At 38.7% G+C, this 18708-nt stretch overlaps 1 protein-coding gene across 3 annotated transcripts in view; it reads left to right on the forward strand.

Annotated features, from left to right (window-relative positions):
• The first annotated feature begins 393 nt into the window (after positions 1-393).
• TANK (TRAF family member associated NFKB activator) overlaps positions 394-18708 on the forward strand; it is a 28447-nt gene continuing 10132 nt past the window's right edge. Inside the window, exons 1-8 of one of the 3 annotated variants that reach the window (XM_032982553.2) lie at positions 394-492; positions 1179-1312; positions 3302-3403; positions 5147-5293; positions 8497-8605; positions 9446-9558; positions 16862-17041; positions 18298-18374. In XM_032982553.2, coding sequence (XP_032838444.1) covers positions 5195-5293; positions 8497-8605; positions 9446-9558; positions 16862-17041; positions 18298-18374 — 578 coding nt within the window. In that variant the 5' untranslated portion in view covers positions 394-492; positions 1179-1312; positions 3302-3403; positions 5147-5194. Of the gene's footprint in view, positions 493-1178; positions 1313-3301; positions 3404-3457; positions 3572-5146; positions 5294-8496; positions 8606-9445; positions 9559-16861; positions 17042-18297; positions 18375-18708 lie in introns of those variants that run through there. The other 2 variants (XM_032982552.2, XM_009970585.3) reach the window with 2 other exon arrangements.

An 18708-nucleotide genomic window follows, 5' to 3' on the forward strand; every position in this document is an offset into this window, starting at 1 on the left:
ACCTACTAAGAGAGACCCTTTAGACATAAAGTACTCTGGGCATGAAAAGTATAATTATATTACAAATATAAGTACTATTATTTAAAATTCACGCTGAGTCATGGAAAGCCTGAAATAGGAAGGGACCTGTGGAAGTCAGGAGCAGCAGAGACCCTGACTGAGGGGAGTGCCTGGCTGCAGCCAGGATAAAAACGGCGTTGCGAGACAGACGGAGGAGAACCGAAAGGCGCTCAGCCCTGCGCGGGCCCGGGAAGGCCACCTTTGTGCTGCCTTGGCGGCGGGGAAGGCGCCGGGCCGAGCCGAGCCGGGCCGGGCCGGGCCGGGCCGGGCCAGGCGGGGCCCGGCCGGGCGGCGGAGCGGGCAGCACGGCGGCGCCCCGTCACAGGGCGGGGAGAGGCACGACAGGAAGTCAGTTCTGGTTCCTGGGTTAAGTTGCTCAGGCAGGAGCGAGCGCCCTGGGCCGGGAGCGGCCGTGGGCTCCGTGAGGCGCTCGTAAGTCTGAGTCGCTTTCAAAACCGCTCTTCTCCCTTCCGCGGGGAGCGGCGGGCGCTCGGCCCAGAGGGCCGGGGTGCGGGCCGCGGCGCCGGACGGCAGGAGCCCCGACCGGCTCTGCCCGCCGCCCCTCCGCACTTCCGCCATCCGCTCCCAGGGACGCTGGTTCCCCCGCTCCGGCGCCGCTTTGCCCGGCTTCGGGAGCAGCGCGGGGAGCGCGTAGCTTGCGCGCGGAGGCGCTCTCGGCGCCTGCGGAAGGGCCGGGGCGGGCGCCAGCGCCCCCGCCGCTCCGGGCGGGCCGCGGCAGCGCGGGCAGGGGGGCGACGGGCTCGCCCGCGGGGGGCGATCGCCCGCGGCGGCGGCGGCGAGCGGAGGAGCAGGACGAGGTGGAGTGTCCGCTCGGGCAGTGCCAGCGCGGGGGGGCTGTCCAGCCCCAGCGCTCCAGTAATCGCCGTCTCCTTCCCGGAGCGCAGAGGGGTGTCTGCGCTCCGAGTTGTAACGCTGGTGTGGCGTGAGAGGCTCCTGCTGGAATGCCGACTGTTCCCGCAGTCGTGCATAGCAGGGATTTTGTCTATTAGACCAAACAAGAAAAAAAAAAGAAGCCAACCCAACAAAACCTCCCAAAAACAAAACGCAAACGAAAGTGCAGTGAGTGCTCAGTCTCTCACAAATTATTACCTCAACAGGTTTCCAGTTCCCAAGATGATGGCAGTGTAATGTACAAAATATTTCCATTGAAGAAGCTGTTTTGAAGGCAGAAATATGTAGAGAAGTACTTGCTTCTGGATGGCATCTGTGTTCTCACATGAACCTATGAGAGGTAGGCATGTGTATTATGAATGTGTATATACACATGATTAGCTAAAACCTTTTTCAGAATTTAAGGTTTTTTCTGAGGCACTATGAAAACTCGAAATATGCCTCTTTAGTGATCTGTGGAGCTGGGATTTCAGGATGTATGCAGCATTATGTTGCTAATCTTTGTTGGGGCTTTTTTGGCATTTCACTTGTAGAAAATTCACATTACTTTCTTTTTTCCCCACCTATATCAGCAAAATGTTTCTCATTTGAAGCAAGTATTTTAAGAGCATCTGCAGGTTTCATTGGGTTTCTTTACTTAAAAGTTTGTCTTACAACATTTTCTATACCCAGTTATTTCCCAGTGTTCAAGTCTACTCCAAGATGAAATTCTAGTTCTCATTGCCATAGCTCATAACAGTCACAGGTACTCACATTTACAGGACACCCTCATCAGACAAACTCTGGAGTTAATCTCTTTCTCTAGTTCTGTCCCTGATAGAATAAATGCAGCATTTTGTATTGCTGCATCTGTTCTGACTACATATTGCTGTTAATAATTGTGAAAGTCTTTAGGATCTAATGACTATCTAGAATGTCAGTTGCTAAAGAACAGGGTTGTCAACTTTGGGCTGAATATGTTCCAGTTGCTATATGAATACAGCATAACTAAGCCTGATTAAAATAGTGGGGATATTTGTTTTGGGGATTAGGGGCGGGGTTTAATTATTTTAGGGTTGTTGGAGGTTTTTTTTTCCTCCTAACTGGATGTAGGTAGAAGAGTAAATGACAAGGAACAGTTGGCAAATTCCCTGATAAATATTGATGCCTATGGAGGAGAAGCAAGAAGAGGAGCCAGTTTTTCTAACTGCACGGAGTTCTGGATAGGAGATAGATAACATAAGAAGCAGTTATTTATTCCAGCAGCAGGCAATTTGGGGTGTGACTACAGAGAAGTTTAATCCAATCTAAATCTAGAGTGCTGCAGGCCTGCCCACGGCTAGTCTCATGTTCCCACTGCCTCCTTGTGTTGGTAGTAGTGCTCCAGCAGCCTCGCAGTGAGCTAGCTCCAGTTTTAATTTTGGGGTTGTTTTTTTAGGGAGTTTGTTGTTGCTTTCTTTTTTGAGGAAGTAGGGAGCTACTTTGGCATAATCAACTGCGTAGCATAAAAATGCTAATACCAGTACAAGCAAGTGGCAAAATACATGGCCAGAGATGGAGGAAGGCAGGAGTATCCTTTTACTGTGGCAGTGCAGACTTACATCACTCTTACATAACCATGACTTCATGTTACAATTTCAAAGCCAATACTGCCACTGAACACAGGATTTCTGTCTGCCTTTTGTTGATGTTTTCTGCTCCTGTGCCAGCTTCCTTGTGTTATCATGCCATTTGAAGTGGTCAGTGGAGCTGATCTTTACTAAAACTAACAGAAAAATACCTTTAGCATTTAGTTTTAAGCTGGATTGGTTTGCTGATACAGTTTACAGCAAGGTTGCTTGTGCTGGAAAAAGGGGGAGAGTGAGGTGGAAGCAGAAATTAATGTCTAGGGTGTGGGGGAATATAGGACCAATTCTTCTAGTTACAGTTCCATCTTAAAGTGTCACCAATAATGACTTTTATTGCCTCCTTCTTATTGCAAGAAGTCTAGATTTTAGGGAGCTACTGGTAAATTAGCTACCATTCTCCTTATTTTTCCCTACCAAGTAGAAGTTCAGGTGCAGTTCTGCTTGTTGGATCAATTAGTTTTGGTACCAGCAGTCCAGATAAGAGCAGAAATCTTTGTTAATACTCCCAATCTCAATCAATCAGTAAGTAAAAGGCTAGAAATTAGGTATAAATTTTAAATACTGGTTTTCAAATTTGAATTTGCATGAATGAAATAAATGTCTTTATTTTCTGTGAACTGTGAGTCATACAGAGCTGAACCCTGTTCCCTCTAATAGAAACAGAACATGGTCTTTTAAATCCCATTGCATTCATTTTTTAAAGTTACCTTTTATTTTTACAGGACATTGCCACTTAACTGGGTAAATTGTTACAAGTGTCTCAGGAGAATTCTGGAAAAGTAGAAAATCAACATTGGTGCAAACTCTGCAAGTTTTTAAAGAATGTGAGAGCACACTTTCAATCACTTTCTGCCGTAACAATACCCTTCTGCAGTTCAGTACCTGACCCTGCAGTCAGCTGTAATACCTGATTTTATTCATTGACTACATAAAACAGTCCTTCATTTGAAACTGACAAAAAGCCTACCCATTCATTTAAAGATGTGCCCAAGGTATTAGAATGAATATTCCAGTTGGTGGAGGGATACTCTTTGGTGGAAGAAAGGAGTGGATTAAGTAGCCTGTGTTATTGACAGTGCTTTGAGACAGTGTGCATGGACCTGAGATTATAAACTACTGAACTGATGTTTAGGGAAAAAAAACAACCAACCAAACAACAACCTTTCATAGGAAACAATGTAGGCATTTTACACAAAACTTGGAAACTTGGATTTCAGTAATACTTGTTACATCAAGAGATCTCTAAATGATTCCAAGCTGTTACAGAATTCATTTTGCCACTGTTAAAGTACAGCCATGCTGGAACTGAGATACAGTTGCTTTTGCAATATGCACACATCAGTAAAATAAAGCTTGCAGGACAAAAATGTGCAACATCCATACAGTAGTCTGTTGAACCTTCTAGGAAAGTTAAACCACATTTCTGTATTCAGGCTCTATGATATGGAAAATACTCAAGAGCAAGAAAACAGAAAACATGAACAAAATCTTCAAGCTGCAATCCTTAGATTTTTGACCAGGGTCCAAGACGAGTTATTCTTGTACCCTTCTTGCTTGGCTTATCCTCTTCAGATTGCACCACTTTCCTAAATAGTATCAGTGGTTCATGCATGATCCCAGAAGATAGTGAGAGATGACAGTGGCTGTCCATGCTGTGTACTGTGAGGTAACCATGCTTGAAATATCAGGAGAGATGTGAATTACTGATTTTTTTTTTTATCATAATACCGGTACTTTGGCATGGGGGTTTTTTGAGACTTCACTAAGCCGTCCTCTACTGTACTTACATTATGATAAATTCTGATGTTAAAATTCATGTCATATATTACTATAGAAGCAAATGACCTGTCTTTGCAAAGTTCACTCTGTCTTGAAGTCTGTGATATTTAATAGTGTTACAGTCTTACATGTCAAAGTTCATGAGCTGTAGTTTCAGGAATTGTTACTGAAATTACTCACAAAGTGTAAAAAGCTGATAGTATTGTGTGAAAAGGTCTGAGTCTTGATAATTCTTACTGGTTGGTGTTACTGATTTTTAGATACAAGATGTTTTAATTCATCTTGTAGTGTTGCTTGTGTTGCCATTTTCAACTATGGCAGAGAATAGGATATGTCCATGTGACCTAATGTTATTGAGCTTTTATCTTTTTATTGCATAATGCCAAAAGCTGAGTTTGGTTTTGTTTTTCTAATGCTATTTGTTATTTCACAGTTGAGTAAACATTTAACTCTTGGAAATGTCATAAAATCAGGTAACATGATCTGAACAAATTTTAAGTCTCAGTTCTCAGAGATTGTAACTACACATACATTTACACATTCTCTACATCCAGAATTTGATTCAGAGTTAACCTGCTTTTATTTGGCTTTTGTTTAAACCTATTTCTGGACATAAAATTAAATGTTGAGGTGAACAGAGCTATAGTTCAAACTATTATATGAATTAATGCTCAAACATACTGCACATATTACTTGAATTTGATATTAATACAAGCAATATTATATATGTTTTTAGTTATATACTTCTGTTTCTTAACATTCTCTCTTTCCTTCTGCTTACTTTTCAGGTCTGTTAACTTGACTATCTTTTCAGTAATGAAACAACATTGGGAATTATGGACAAAAACATTGGAGAGCAGCTTAACAAAGCTTATGAAGCCTATCGACAAGCATGCATGGATAGGGACCATGCTGTGAAAGAACTACAGCAAAAAGTACGTGTTGGGTTCTGAACTGTACCTTTAAAGGCATCCTTCCTGTGGAGGATTGTGGTACATGGAGATTTCAGTTTCACTTTAGCTATATGAACTTTAGTTCATCTGTTAAAGTTGGAAATCGCCATTATGAAACCAGGCCAGTACACTGCAGAGTAACTCATTAGGCTGTGAAAATAGTAGGTGGGTTTCAGGTTTTCAACCTTTAATTTTTTTGTAGTTTTAAAGGTGAGAAAAGCGGTGTCTGTTTTGGAGAATTAAGTCTTTTAATGTAAACAGAAAATATATATATAAAATTTACCTAGCTTTAATGAAGTATTTTTTGACATTTTATTTGCTTTATTTAAAAAATACTTTTAAAATTATTTATATAAATAGTTTAAATAATTTTTTATGTTAATAGGAAGATATGCCGTATGAATTACTAGTTTACTTGATGTAAAGGTCAAAGACTCTAATATGTAAAGCACTATGCAAGCTATTAGGACAACAGTATGTGTTTTGAAATGTTTAAGCAAACTTAGCTTAAAATTATTAGAATAATTATTGATTTTTTAAAATAATAATATATACAATTGTTCTTTAATTATGAAGTAACAGAAAGATTCTGAAGGCATTCTGACCAGTAAGGAGCACCTTTGAATTTTTACTTAGTCTGATGTAGAATACATCAGCCAAAACTCTTCTGGGACTTCTCATCATGTATATCAGCATATTGCAAAGCTATCGGGTTTGAGCTTTGTCGTACTAATTTTATCATGCGTATTCTGTCCAGCAATGGAACCTCTGTTACAGGAAGGCTTGAATGTTTTTGGTGCTACAGGACTTCTTGATACTTCCATAGAACTGGTAGGCTGGGACTTAGTTCAGAGGCAGATGAGCCATACTTGGTGTCAAGTTATGGGTTATGGAAGCAGTAGTAGAACTGGGAGCAGGGAAAGGTCTACTAGAGAATATTCTGATATCTGGACACAGTCTTTCCATTCCTTTGCATGGCAAAATAAGCTAGCCAGGGCCCTGCAGAACAGGTATCAAGTCAGTCACGTGTGCAATCATGCACTGTGCACTCTATCTTCATTCAGTCTGTTGCAGCAGTGCTGGTGCAAATCTGTAGTGTTTTCTGTACTTAACGAGAACAGGATATAGATTAATTTTGTGCTGAAACTGCAACTAACTTAACAAAAAGCAACACATTTTAGAATGCTTGGAAATCTTTTAAATTCTGTCTTTTATGATGAACATCATTTGAAGGAAAACCAGTCAAGTTAATACTCCTGGGTCATCTAACAGTACAGGAAAAAAACTTCTGTCCAAGAAATAAGATGTCAAGTACAAGGTCAGATAGGGCTTCTAAGATCTATGGAAGAAAACCAGAGAAGTGTGTGAGATCATCAATGTTAAGTGAACTAAATGCTTGCAAGATTTCTCTCTGCATTTTCTCCGGTTCAGAAACTAAACCTAAAAGTCTTTCACAAAGGATTACTACCATTTCAAATCGTTTGCCCTAATCAAACTTTCAGGAGTTGGATTTCATGACTTCAAAAGAGAACAAAAGTATTTTTTCAAGAAGAGTTGATACTATAACTAGTTGGGAGTTTTTTGTTTGTGTTGTTTTTCAGGTTTTTTAACCAAACTCCTAGTTTTTGAATGACCTTTATACAGTGCTTTACTCTAGTAACTTCCTCTGTTCATTGTGTGGCCTTCACACATTGTTGGATTGTCCACCATTCTGTTGTTAACAGTTTACTACTTAAGTTACCGATAGGCCACTTGTTTTGCCAGTCTCTAGAGCTGGGAGCCATGTCAAGCACACAGAAGCCAGAGTCATCTCGGCCAGATGGTGTTTGATACAGATGGATGGTTGGTTGTCATGCAGATCTTCTAGTTGGTAACTTGTTGCTGCCATCTGACTCAAGGAATAATTTGTGCACACTGGCTGTCAAAAGCATCTTCTCTTCTGTCTGTTTTAGCTGTCATGTCTGTGCTCTGTACAGAAGTGTTGACAAGACATTGCTGTTGTACATTTTCAATTTGGTTCTCAGTGATTTTTCTACTTCATGAGGTCTCTTATAGCTGCTGGAGTGTACTGCTCTTTGATCACTTTTTTTTTTTTTTTTTTTTTAATAAACTCTTACAGTATAACTACTACCTGGCCTTTTAAAATAAATTTTGCTTGTAGATTTTTTTCCTGCCTGTTTTACAGACAAACACATTGGGCAGTAGGGGCGTGTGGAATTTAAATGTGACTACAATTTGAGAATTAGATAACAGTATGGATAAACTATGAATAGACATGAAAGCAATGCCTAGTCCTGTCCCAGGTCATGAAGTGTTCAGTAATAGACATATTCTTAATTTCAGAAAAATTCAGTGCATTCCTATAAGTTTCCTTGCTGGCACTTCACAAGTTTTCTTGCTTGTTTTTAGCACTACTGCAACTGAAACATTAGACATGTTCTAATGAAATAATAGTTTTTGAATATTAGCATCTTCCTGCCACCTGACCATTTGTTCAATTAACTGGCTGTCTAACAATATTTATACACTTTGATGAAATGTGAGCAGTCTTATTAGGCTCTGTATGGCTCTGTTTGCAGCATGAGATGGAGTATAACTAGATGAAGAATGGGGCTGCCTGCTTGCTTTCCCCCTCTCCCTCCCGTTTTCTAGGTTAGAAAAAAGAGTCTACCACACTCAAAGAACAGCAAGACTGTTCATAGGCAATTAAATATGTTTACAAAATATCTGTTGTATGGAATAAGCAATGTTGTTTTCCATTTAAAATCTTTTTTTAAAGCCTATTTTTATATAATTTATTTGTTAGAAAATATAGGGGAAGAAAATTACATCCTTCTATAGATAAACTAACTGACCAGCATTCTGAAGAATACTAAAATCCTAATTTTGAACCTGATGTATTCTATGGCTATGAATGAAGAGTCCTAACTTAAAAGTTATCCTGTCCCTTACAACTGCCACAGTTGAAACAGTTACTGAAAATCAGGATTTATTTCCTATAATACCTTTTCTAATCAGTGCAGTCTCAAAAATACAGACTTGCCAAAGGTGACTCTAGTTGGCTTATCACACAGAGGTTCGCAACTACAGTTATCTTTAAAAATCAGAGCTGCTTTTTATATGCCAGATAGGAGACCCCTAGTCAAAACAGAATAAGATTAATGCTAATTAAATTATATTTGCAGACAGAAAACTACATGCAGCAAATACGTGAACAGCAGGAAAAGATAGAGCTTCAAAACAGCATTATTGCAAAACTGAAATCACAGTTAGCTGCTCTGAATGCTAATAGAGGTATGTACACCAGTTTGTATGTTATTTCTTTTTATGTTGTGTTGCATTAATGAATAGTTCTGACTTTGTTGCTTCGGATTTTACAATATACATTTCTCAAAGCAGCATCATACTTTTCTGTGAACATGAGAGTTAACACAAATGTGCAGTTTCAAAATCTATTTATAAATGCAACACTTCTGAGGTCTCTTTATCCTCTTCAAGAAATGGTGAGATTTTCTTTAGAGGTAGAACCTGCTTACGCTGAAGCCAATAAAAGTTATGAAAATATGGGTTCAAATCATTCGCTAGAATTAAAACCAAAATTATTACATGTTAATTTTACAATTCTCTGTTAATAAGTTTAGCTCAGTTTGTTCTAGATGTGAGTGCTATGGTTATATGTTGTTTATGTTAGATGAGTCTGGTGATGCTAATCTTTTTGGATAACCAAAGCTTTATAAACTGGTAATTCTCTTTCAAATTAAATAGTCATTGATGGATAATTTTCCACTGTTTGGCTGTATTACACAAATAAGAGAAAAGAGTCAAAGTAACCATGTGTTAATCTGCCATGCTCATTAAATATTTATTCACACTAGCCTAACACTCCTGGTTTTCATAAATACTAGCAAAGTGGTTGGCTTTTATTTTTAAGTGTACATGTACATTCTTTATTGCCGGTATAGTCTTGCATTGTCTATAAGCACAGAATTGGGCTTCTGTTGCTTGTTTAATCTGAAGGCTTGCTCAGAGAAAATAAAGAAGTTAATATAAGCCTAGCTTCTTTACATTTTGCTTGTACTTAGAAGCTGACTGGAGAAAAACTCAGTGACAATCAGCTGCTGGTTTTTTTTTAAGGTAATGCACATCCCTACATTCTGATGCATGAAGACATTGAAGCCTCCAACTTATCTTTCAGCCAGCTCTCTGAAAAACTGAATGTAGCAAAACAAAGAGAAAAACTCTTAAAGGTATGGTCGCTTGCAGTATGTTTAACATAAGATCACATTTGTGCTGTGATTATACTATGACAACCTAAAGACATAAGTGAGATTTTTACTGGTGCCTTTGAACTGCACTTCTAATACAAGATCCTCACCTGAAGTGCATGAGTGTTGTGCCACTTCAGTCTACTTAAGTAAACTAAGCATCTATTTTTGATCCTTCCCAATGCAATCGCTGTTTGGCCATCGAGCCCCCTAGAATAATTTTAATCATAAAGTAGGAACTTACTTGTTTATTTATTTCTTAACCTGCCAAAACCAGTGGTCAGAAGGGGGATTTCTCTTTCTCTCACAAGAGCTTTTCACATGGAAACCAGTCTTTGTATTTTTGCAAGAAATGGAGAATCTGCACTCAAGAAGTGATGGAGTGAATCCATTGCTCTGGAGACACTGATGATTTATTTGGTTTTTTAAACAGCCAGTTTTAATATGATATCTCTTCAGCACCTCTTCACTGAAGTAACACTGAGATTTTCACTACAGCCTGTTGAGAGTAACAGGAATAAGCGTAAAGCAATAGTGCAGAATAGATGGGAAATACCTTGAATGGATTTTGCATATTGAGAGAAGACACTGACAGAGATACACAGAGTTGCATTGTTCTTAGGATAAGTATTCCTACTGTGTTTTTTGAGAACTGTCTTGTAACCTAAAATCTTTTATTTTTGAGCATGAATCTCCATAGCAGTGACCCTGTAAGGGTTGTAAAATGACCCTTGTACAGTATTAGGCATTGCATTTAAAAATAATTTCAGGATTTGTTTCCTAAACCTGAGCTATAAACAAATTAATTATGCTAAATTCGCAGAATCACATTTTTTTAATCCAACATGTTAATTTTAAAATCATTTCATTGGATTACTGATACTTGCTTAATTATCTTGAAGGAATCTCATTTGAGACTAAGCCTTTGCAAACATTTTAAACATGCTGTTACCAAAGATATATATACACTTCCTTTTTTATTTAAAAAAAGTCTTTATATAATTTTTCTACACTAGAATCTATAATCACAAGATGTCATTTCTTTCCTAACCTTTGCACAGCTGAAGGGTTAATTTTTTGATGGAACATCTTTACATATTTTTGCATTTCTCTGTGTTGAGTTGGAAGAAAATTATGTCTTATGGTTGCACATGGAGACCTCACCAAGTCTAATATTTCACACTCTGGTTTGTGAATGCTTGCTCAAAGACAATAGTTTTATGTAACATAGTCATATAATGAGTAAAAGAAAGGAAGATATGTTATCTGCTCTTCTCATGGGGAAACACTGACAAATTATGTGATCTGTACAGAAGATTGTAGGCAATGCATGAGAAGCTGGAATCATTATTTCAGGGGCTATTTTCTTAATGGAATGCAAGTTATTTGTCTTTATCTACATATTTTTGTGTAGTCAGTTATTGCAGTTACCTCTCAGCTATAGGTAATTTATCTGGATTTTGCTTCATCTGTGCCATGAACAGACAGATGAAGGGTCATTTCTAACATAACTCCTTGCAGAATCAACTATACAGGCTCTCTGCATTCAAACCCAGGCACAGTACAAATAAGGTCTTTTCAGAGAGGGTCAGTAGGCATCTAAATCCATGCCAACTCAGCCTACTCTATGTTCCTGTTACTGGGAATGTAGTACCTCTCTTACTGTTAAGTGTTGAGTTCATGGAGCTTGAGGAAAACATGGTTTGCCTGGACCAAGGCTGGCTTCTGCAGAGGCACATGGGTATCTGCACTATCCTTCTGATATAAGAAGGACCCTGATGTTTGGTGGTATGCCTAGTGAGCTTCCGCTAACCTGGCAAGAATGATACAAAGATGTCCAGAGAGAAAAAGCAGAGTTGTGCACACTGCTGTTAGCTCTGGCTGTGTCTTGGCTGTGCCAATCGTGGTCTGGCTGTGAGTGGAGATACACAGCAGTCTTTGTACACAAGTCCTCATTTTATTGAATAAACTCAGGGAAAGAGAACCATATAACCCCAACTTCCTGTTGAATATGATGGAAAATTAATTGTATTGTGATAAATTCTTTATATGCTTTTATGACATCTGCCAATTTTTGCATTTTTAAAATGTAGAACTTTTGATGTATGATGGATAAAAAGGTAAACTGCATGGAATTAATGTATGGAACAAGTTGAGGAAAATGAACAGTAGCAAATCACCAGGACCACATCAAGTTAACCTAAGAATTCCCACTTATTTGTCTTTCTGAATAAATGAATAAAAGTTAAAAAAAAAAAAAAGGGGGGGGCGCAAAAGGAGCTGATTCTTCACAGGATAGGTAGTCAATCAGTGGAATTTCCTGCTTCAGTGGAAAAATGGACAACTTCATGGAACAGAAATCTGTTGAGAGTTAATAAATATATACAAACTCTTACTAAGAAGGTATGGGAATTTATTAAATAATGTATCATGAGTGCCTCCTGTTTTCTTGTACTCTTCCCTAGACATCATATTTTGACATGTTAGACCAAAAATCCATCATCCTGTTAATCACCCAGTATGGCTGTCTTGTATCTAATTCAATAAAATACTGGCTTTTTCACCTATTGAAATTTGGAACCTCGAATAATCCATCTGAAAGTCTGTATTTTTCTAATCTTATTCTATGCACATTCTGCTCTCAAACAAATAAATTATGTCTATAGCCATTGTCCTCTGCTGCATTAACTGCTTTATTCTACTTCTCCAACAAAAATTTCAGGCTTGCAAAACGTACAGTTCCAGATAATAAGTTATGATTATGGTATTTCAGTTAAAATGTTGCTGTTTCTTCCTGTCCTTCCTTGAAACTCAGAGTCTCTCTCCTGTCTGGATTTGCCTGGGTTTATCGATAGCTACTGAAACTCTCTTTTTCTAAATTCAAAGGGATTTCTCTCCTCCAGGAAAGTTAATAGAAATCCTGGAGTAATTGTAATAGGCGGATGGTTACAGCTTAAATTTCAGAGGTTTAAAATGAGGGAGGGGTTAGCTTTTCTGTGTTTTCTAGTAGGTGGCCATACCTGTGTATTTTACCTGCTGTTGTCAAATTCTGTTGCCAGTATGTCATAAAATGTTTTGGGGATTTTTTGGTTCACATTCATCTTCACTGAAAGAAGTGATTGGAGATACAATATTAGCAGATTTTTTCAGTCCTCTGCTTGAGGAGACCAAGGGGACCTAAATTGCTGCCTGTTTTTGAGTGCATCCTGGCTAAACTTTGAACTAGGAAGAATGTGGATCCGGTTACTGTTTCAGAGCCAGAGATGCCCAGCAAACAGAAAACCTTTGTAAACAAGATTAGACTATGTCAAGTAAAGCTTCTTCTGCATGCAATTTTTAGTACAGAATCAGACATCAGAATACTTGTAAACTCCATAAAACATGAAGCTAAAGTCAATACCTGTGACAAGAGAACATGCTCATGTTTAAATTTTCCTGGGTCAGGAACCTTAGTATTAAACACCGTGTGAAGTTTGTTGATCAGAATTTCTTGTGCCATGAAAAAGAGAAGTAAATTGTGTGTCAGGAATGAATGATGCATACAGTACACAAAACTGTTCATCCTGCAATAAATGTTAAGGATTTTTTTTGTGCAGGACATAAGCAGAGCAATGGCAGATGTATGATAGTCATCTTTGTGCTCAAAATTATGGTGCTAAAATTACTTCTGTAGCTAAGAGCAGCTACTGCCGCAGTCTTGTAGAATTGCATGTTCCAGTCAATACCATCTTCTCTAGTGTCACTTTGTTTCCTATCTTTGATGCAAAGAAAGCTGTACATCATGATTTTATGCTAGCTGACAATTTTATGCATTTAGCTGTTCTTTGCTGCTGGTACGATGTACACAGTAGGATTAGTTAGGCCCTGCTACCTGATAGAAGAAACTCTGGTATCGATAGTCTTTTTTCTTATTGCTTCATCTGTTTAAGCTATCACTACCCAATAATAAAGAAGAGTTTGTGGTTAAACTGTTAAAAGTTACATTTAATATTCCCTGGGACAACTTACAGTAGTTCATCAGTTGAATAGTATTTTTCATGTAAACCATCTGCCAGTTTGTTTATTCTAGGAAGCCACTGAAACTGGCCATTATAGCACACTTCAGGGAAAAAGAGAAGGACCTGCTTTTGCAGCAGTACAGCCAGGGGACTGACTATCTGTGGAGCAGCTCTGCTGGAAAGGAGCTGGGGTCTTGTTCAACAGCAAACTGAACATGAGCCAGCAGTGTGTCCTGGCAGAAAAGAAGGGCAACAGCTTCCTGGACTATATTAACAGGAGCGCACACCCAGGGAAGCAAGTATGTCCCTCTATTCAAACATTCATTGGACTGCATCTAGAATACAACATCCAATCTGGGGACCTCTCGTAAAGGAAAGACATTGATAAACTAGAGTGAGTTCAGCAGAGGCCCCACAGAGATAGTTAGGGTCTTGAGTACATACCCCATAAGAAGAAGCTGCAGAAACTAGACTTGTCCAGCCTGGAGAAGAGATGGCTTCAGGGGAAGCTAATAGCTTTCCAATACCTACGTTGAGGTTATCAGGCAGATGGAGCCAGGCTCTTAACGGTGGTCCATAGCAAGAGGATGAGAGACAATGGGCAGTTGAAACATGAAAGTTTCAGACTGGACATAAGGGAAAACTTTTCACCATGAGGACAGCCAAGCACTGGAAGAGGTTGCCCAGAGAGGTTGTGCAGTCTCCACCCTTGGGGAATTCAAGACTAAACTGAGTAACCTGATCAGACATTGTAACTGACCCTGCTTTGATTAGGAGCTAGAGGACCTTTGATGTCTCTTCCAACTTGAATTATCCTCTGATCCTATAAAGCCTGTCCAAAAGAAAATATATTAATCTGTTCATAATATAGATGTAACGTCTTTGCTGGCTGCTAATACCAGCATGCTTAAAAGATCCATTGTGTGGCCAAGTACTTAACTGAGTAGGTACAACCTGTATGGCATTTGTCATGGCATTAGCTTGATAAATTTCAGCCAGTTTATAAATGTTACCACATTGTTGCAAACACCCAAACTCTGTCAGTATTAGTCATCAAGCTGTGAACGTCTGTATTATTGAAAGATCCCAAAAGGTGTAATTGTTTCTCACATGTTTTTCCTGGTGTGATATCCTGATGGTGCACAAGAACGATGATTTACATCAATATGTACTGATACATCTACATTGCAACATGTTGCATGGATCTTCTTACATTGGTTCTCATGTGACTTTACTCATTGCTTAAATCTTGTCCCTGCTTCCTGTAGGAGAAATGGAAGAGAACTACTGGTCATTAATGTAGTGCTCCCAGTTATCTGAAAGTTTTTGAAAGCCCACATGTTATTTGGAGCTGTAATAGTCCCAAATAGATAAATCATGTGCGTGCAGACCAATGCTGTATCACAGGCTCAGTGAAAGAGTTATTTTGCTGTCCTTAAGATGGAGCTGTTCTTCAAGGGCAAGTGTTGCTCTGACATAAGTGTTCTCCTAGGTGTCTAGATTTCCAGCAAGTCATTTTCAAAGGAAAATACAGGAGACACTGTGTCCCATTGGCTTTTTTAAACTGGAAAGAAATTAAATGGTCAGACAAGATACAAGGAAGAAATTTTTTACGATGAGGGTGGTGAAACACTGGAACTGGTTGCCCAGAGAGGTGGTAGATGCCCCATTCCTGGAAACATTCAAGGTCAGGTTTGATGGAGCTCTGAGCAACCTGATCTGGTTGAAGACATCCCTGCTCACTGCAGAGGGGTTGGACTAGATGACCTTTAAAGGTCCCTTCCAACCCAAACTATTATATGATTCTGTGATTCTAAAGTTTGGGAACCCTATGACCAGATAATGGCTCAGTGGTAGCTTGGGGTCTGTGAACCCACACCATATAATATCACTGCCTTGCCATTCCTGGAATAGCAAAAAGCAGTTCCCCATACTATAGCTACTGTGACTTTGTAATCTTTAAAGAACATGGAAAAGGTATATAGTTATAAAATCATGTTCAGCATCTGGCACTCCTATAACTTTCTTCAAAGTATTTTCAGATCTGTTAAGAATACTTCTATGTGTGACTCCATTTCCTCTTAACATAAATTGTTATTTTTTCCCACATTACTAGATATGATGGTCAATATTTGCAATGTAGTCCTGGCTATACACACCAGTTGGGGATGAGAAGCTAGAGAGCAGCCCCACAGAAAGAGATCTGGCAGTTTGGATTGATGACAAGTTGATAGGAGTCAACATTGTACCCTAACAGCCAAAAGGGCCAACCATGTCATGGAGTACATCAAGCACAGCATAGCCAGCCGGTCAAGGGAGCTGACTGTCCCATTCTACACTGCACTGGTACAGCCCCACTTTGAGTGCTGTGTGTACTTTTAGGCACCTCAATATAAGAAGGACATCAAACTATTAGAGTGTGTCCAGAGGAGGACAGCCAGGATGGTGAAAGGCCTTGAGGGCAAAACTTGTCTTCAAGGAGCCACTGAGGTCACTTGGTTTGTTCAGCTTGGAGAAGAGAAGGCTGAGGGGTGGCCTCTTCACAGTCTACAACTTCCTAAAGAGGTTAGGTGATGATCTCTCTGTGGTGACCAGTGATAGGAGACGAGGAAATGGAATGAAGCTGCATCAGGGGAAGTTCAGGTTGGACATTAGGAAAAGGTTCTTTACTGGCAGGGTGGTTGGTTACTGGAACAGGCTCCCCAGGGAAGTGGTCATGGCACTAAGCCTCTCAGAGTTCAAGGAGCATCTGGACAACACTCCTAGCCATATGGTTCAGTTTTAGGTAGTCCCGTGAGGAGCAGGGAGTTGGACTCAATGATCCTTATGGGTCCAACTTGAGATAGTCTATGATTTTGTGATTCTATGATTCCATTCTTGGGTCTGCTCAAAAATTAAGGTAGCTGCGGAATATTTCCTTCTTCAAAACTGTTTAAGATTGATTGAAATTAATGAAATATTATTTTATATGTTGTACATACAATATATTGTACATAAAATGTCAATGTAAATGGTATAGTAAGTGAACCAAGAGAGTGTTTATTTTTTATAAACACTAATACACCTTTCAGAAATTCAGTTATTTTGAGTTATCATCTATGATGAGTTACATCTATGTGTAGTGGTAGGTCTTTACTATCAGTTTAAAATTAGTAATTTAATAAATAAGAGTGACCCTTACTTATGTTGCAAAAGCTTAATTTAGCTTATTCCAGACTGCTGAATAGTGATATTCCACAAGCCTCAACTCTATTAATTGTACTGATGTTTCTAAAATTATTTTTTAGGAACAGTTAGAAAATGAGAGCATGAAATTGAAGCAACTTGAGGACAAAAACAATCAAAAGGAAAGAAAGCTTGTATCTATTATTTCCAACCAAGAAGATAAAATAAGGACTCTGAAAAGCAAATTGAAAGAATTAAATGAAGCACAAAAGTGTATACAGATGCCAACGTACAAAATGGAGGTAAGATAAGAAACCAAGTGGAGATCAAATGAAAAAACAAACGTTTGTAAATTATTACTTCTTTCAAACATGTTTATACTAATTATTCTAAGAAACTGATTTTAAATTTCAGCATTATATAATTACTAGGAAAACATTAAAGTATATAAAGCACACAGAGAACACTGAACTATTAAATACATATTGGTTGGTTTGTGTATTAATTATTTTATGTTATGTCATTAAAATTTTAGTATTTGTGAAAACTCCAGATTAACATTTCTGTTTTATAATTTTCAGTTGTAAATTTTCAGCAAGATTGAGTTGATTTGTTGACTTTCGTGCCACTCTGGTTTTGTTACAGAATAGCATCCGGAGTGCAGTCATTGATGTGTATCTAACCATGTAAACATATTTTAGCTAGCTAATTTAAAGTGAACATAGGTAAGGGTAGGAGCACAGCTACACATAACTTGTTGCTATTAGACTTACCAAGAATTGCTTAGCTTACTGTGGCAAGCATTTGTAACCTGCGTTGAGACATATGAGGCAGCTCAAATGTGTCAACAGGAACTTCAGTGGCACTTTAGTGCAAGGTAAGACAAACCTATAGGCTATGGGTCTGTGATTATAAACAATGTATCATTGAAATCAGCTGATTTGGCAGACATATGATCAAGTGCTGTGTCTGATTTGGAACACGTACAAACTACCCAGGCCATCTGGTAGTGTAGATCTAGTGGAACTGCAGCTTAATGACTGGTTATTATAAAAACTTTCCTTAATGCCTGGCAGATTTAAAACTGTGTAATACTAGAGTGAACCACAAGGTGGTAGTCAAAGTTAATAACTTTTTAAAAACCTGCTAGAACTCTTGACATATTAGCTTGTGATGTGTTCACTGAAAATACCAGTGAATAAATTGATTTTTAAGAGCTAAAATAGCTAGATACCTCACTATCAAGCTTATGCACAATACATAATCTTACCTTATACATGATTGAAACACAGTTGATTGAAACAGCCAAGCAATATTCTTAGAAACAGTTTTCTTTCAAGGGAGTATGAGCAGAGGAATGCCACACAGAGTTGCTAAATTAAACTAAAAATAGAAATTTCATACAAACAGTAAAAAACTGCTTTTGTCATTTTTTGAATGTATTGGGAGCTTCCAGAAGGACTAGGTGAAGGATCCCATGACATTTTTATTCATATCAAGGTGAAGAGCAAAATTAATATCCTAATCTGTGATCAATGTTTTTATATTTTACCTCAAGGTGAAAAGTAAGAAAGTTGTTCCAGATAAGCCTGAATTATCTCTAGGGATCTCTGGCATTTCATCTATGCCTGAAAGGTAAATACTTTTGCAACATTTTAAAATTTGCTTTTAATTGTCTTTTCTGCCATTAAATAAGACCATCTATTTCCTTCTTTTCTACACAGTACCTTAAAAAACAGATGGGAGCAGGAGAGGAGAGGGGAGCAGCAGAGGTCAAAGAGCTGTTGTGGGAAGGTAGTAAAGTCAGCAGCTCTGTGGAGTCATAGCTGGGACTTAGCAAGTATGTACGGATAAATTAGGAGGAAGAAAAATAGCCACTTGGTTCAGCAGGAGGTTAAACTCTGCGGAAAACAGCAGTGGATGTTAATGCTGGGTTTTGGATAAGCATTAACTCCCTTGCATTAACTCT

This window comes from Tyto alba, unplaced genomic scaffold, assembly GCF_018691265.1.
Source record: "Tyto alba isolate M040663 unplaced genomic scaffold, T.alba_DEE_v4.0 Super-Scaffold_7, whole genome shotgun sequence".
Lineage (NCBI taxonomy): Eukaryota > Metazoa > Chordata > Aves > Strigiformes > Tytonidae > Tyto > Tyto alba.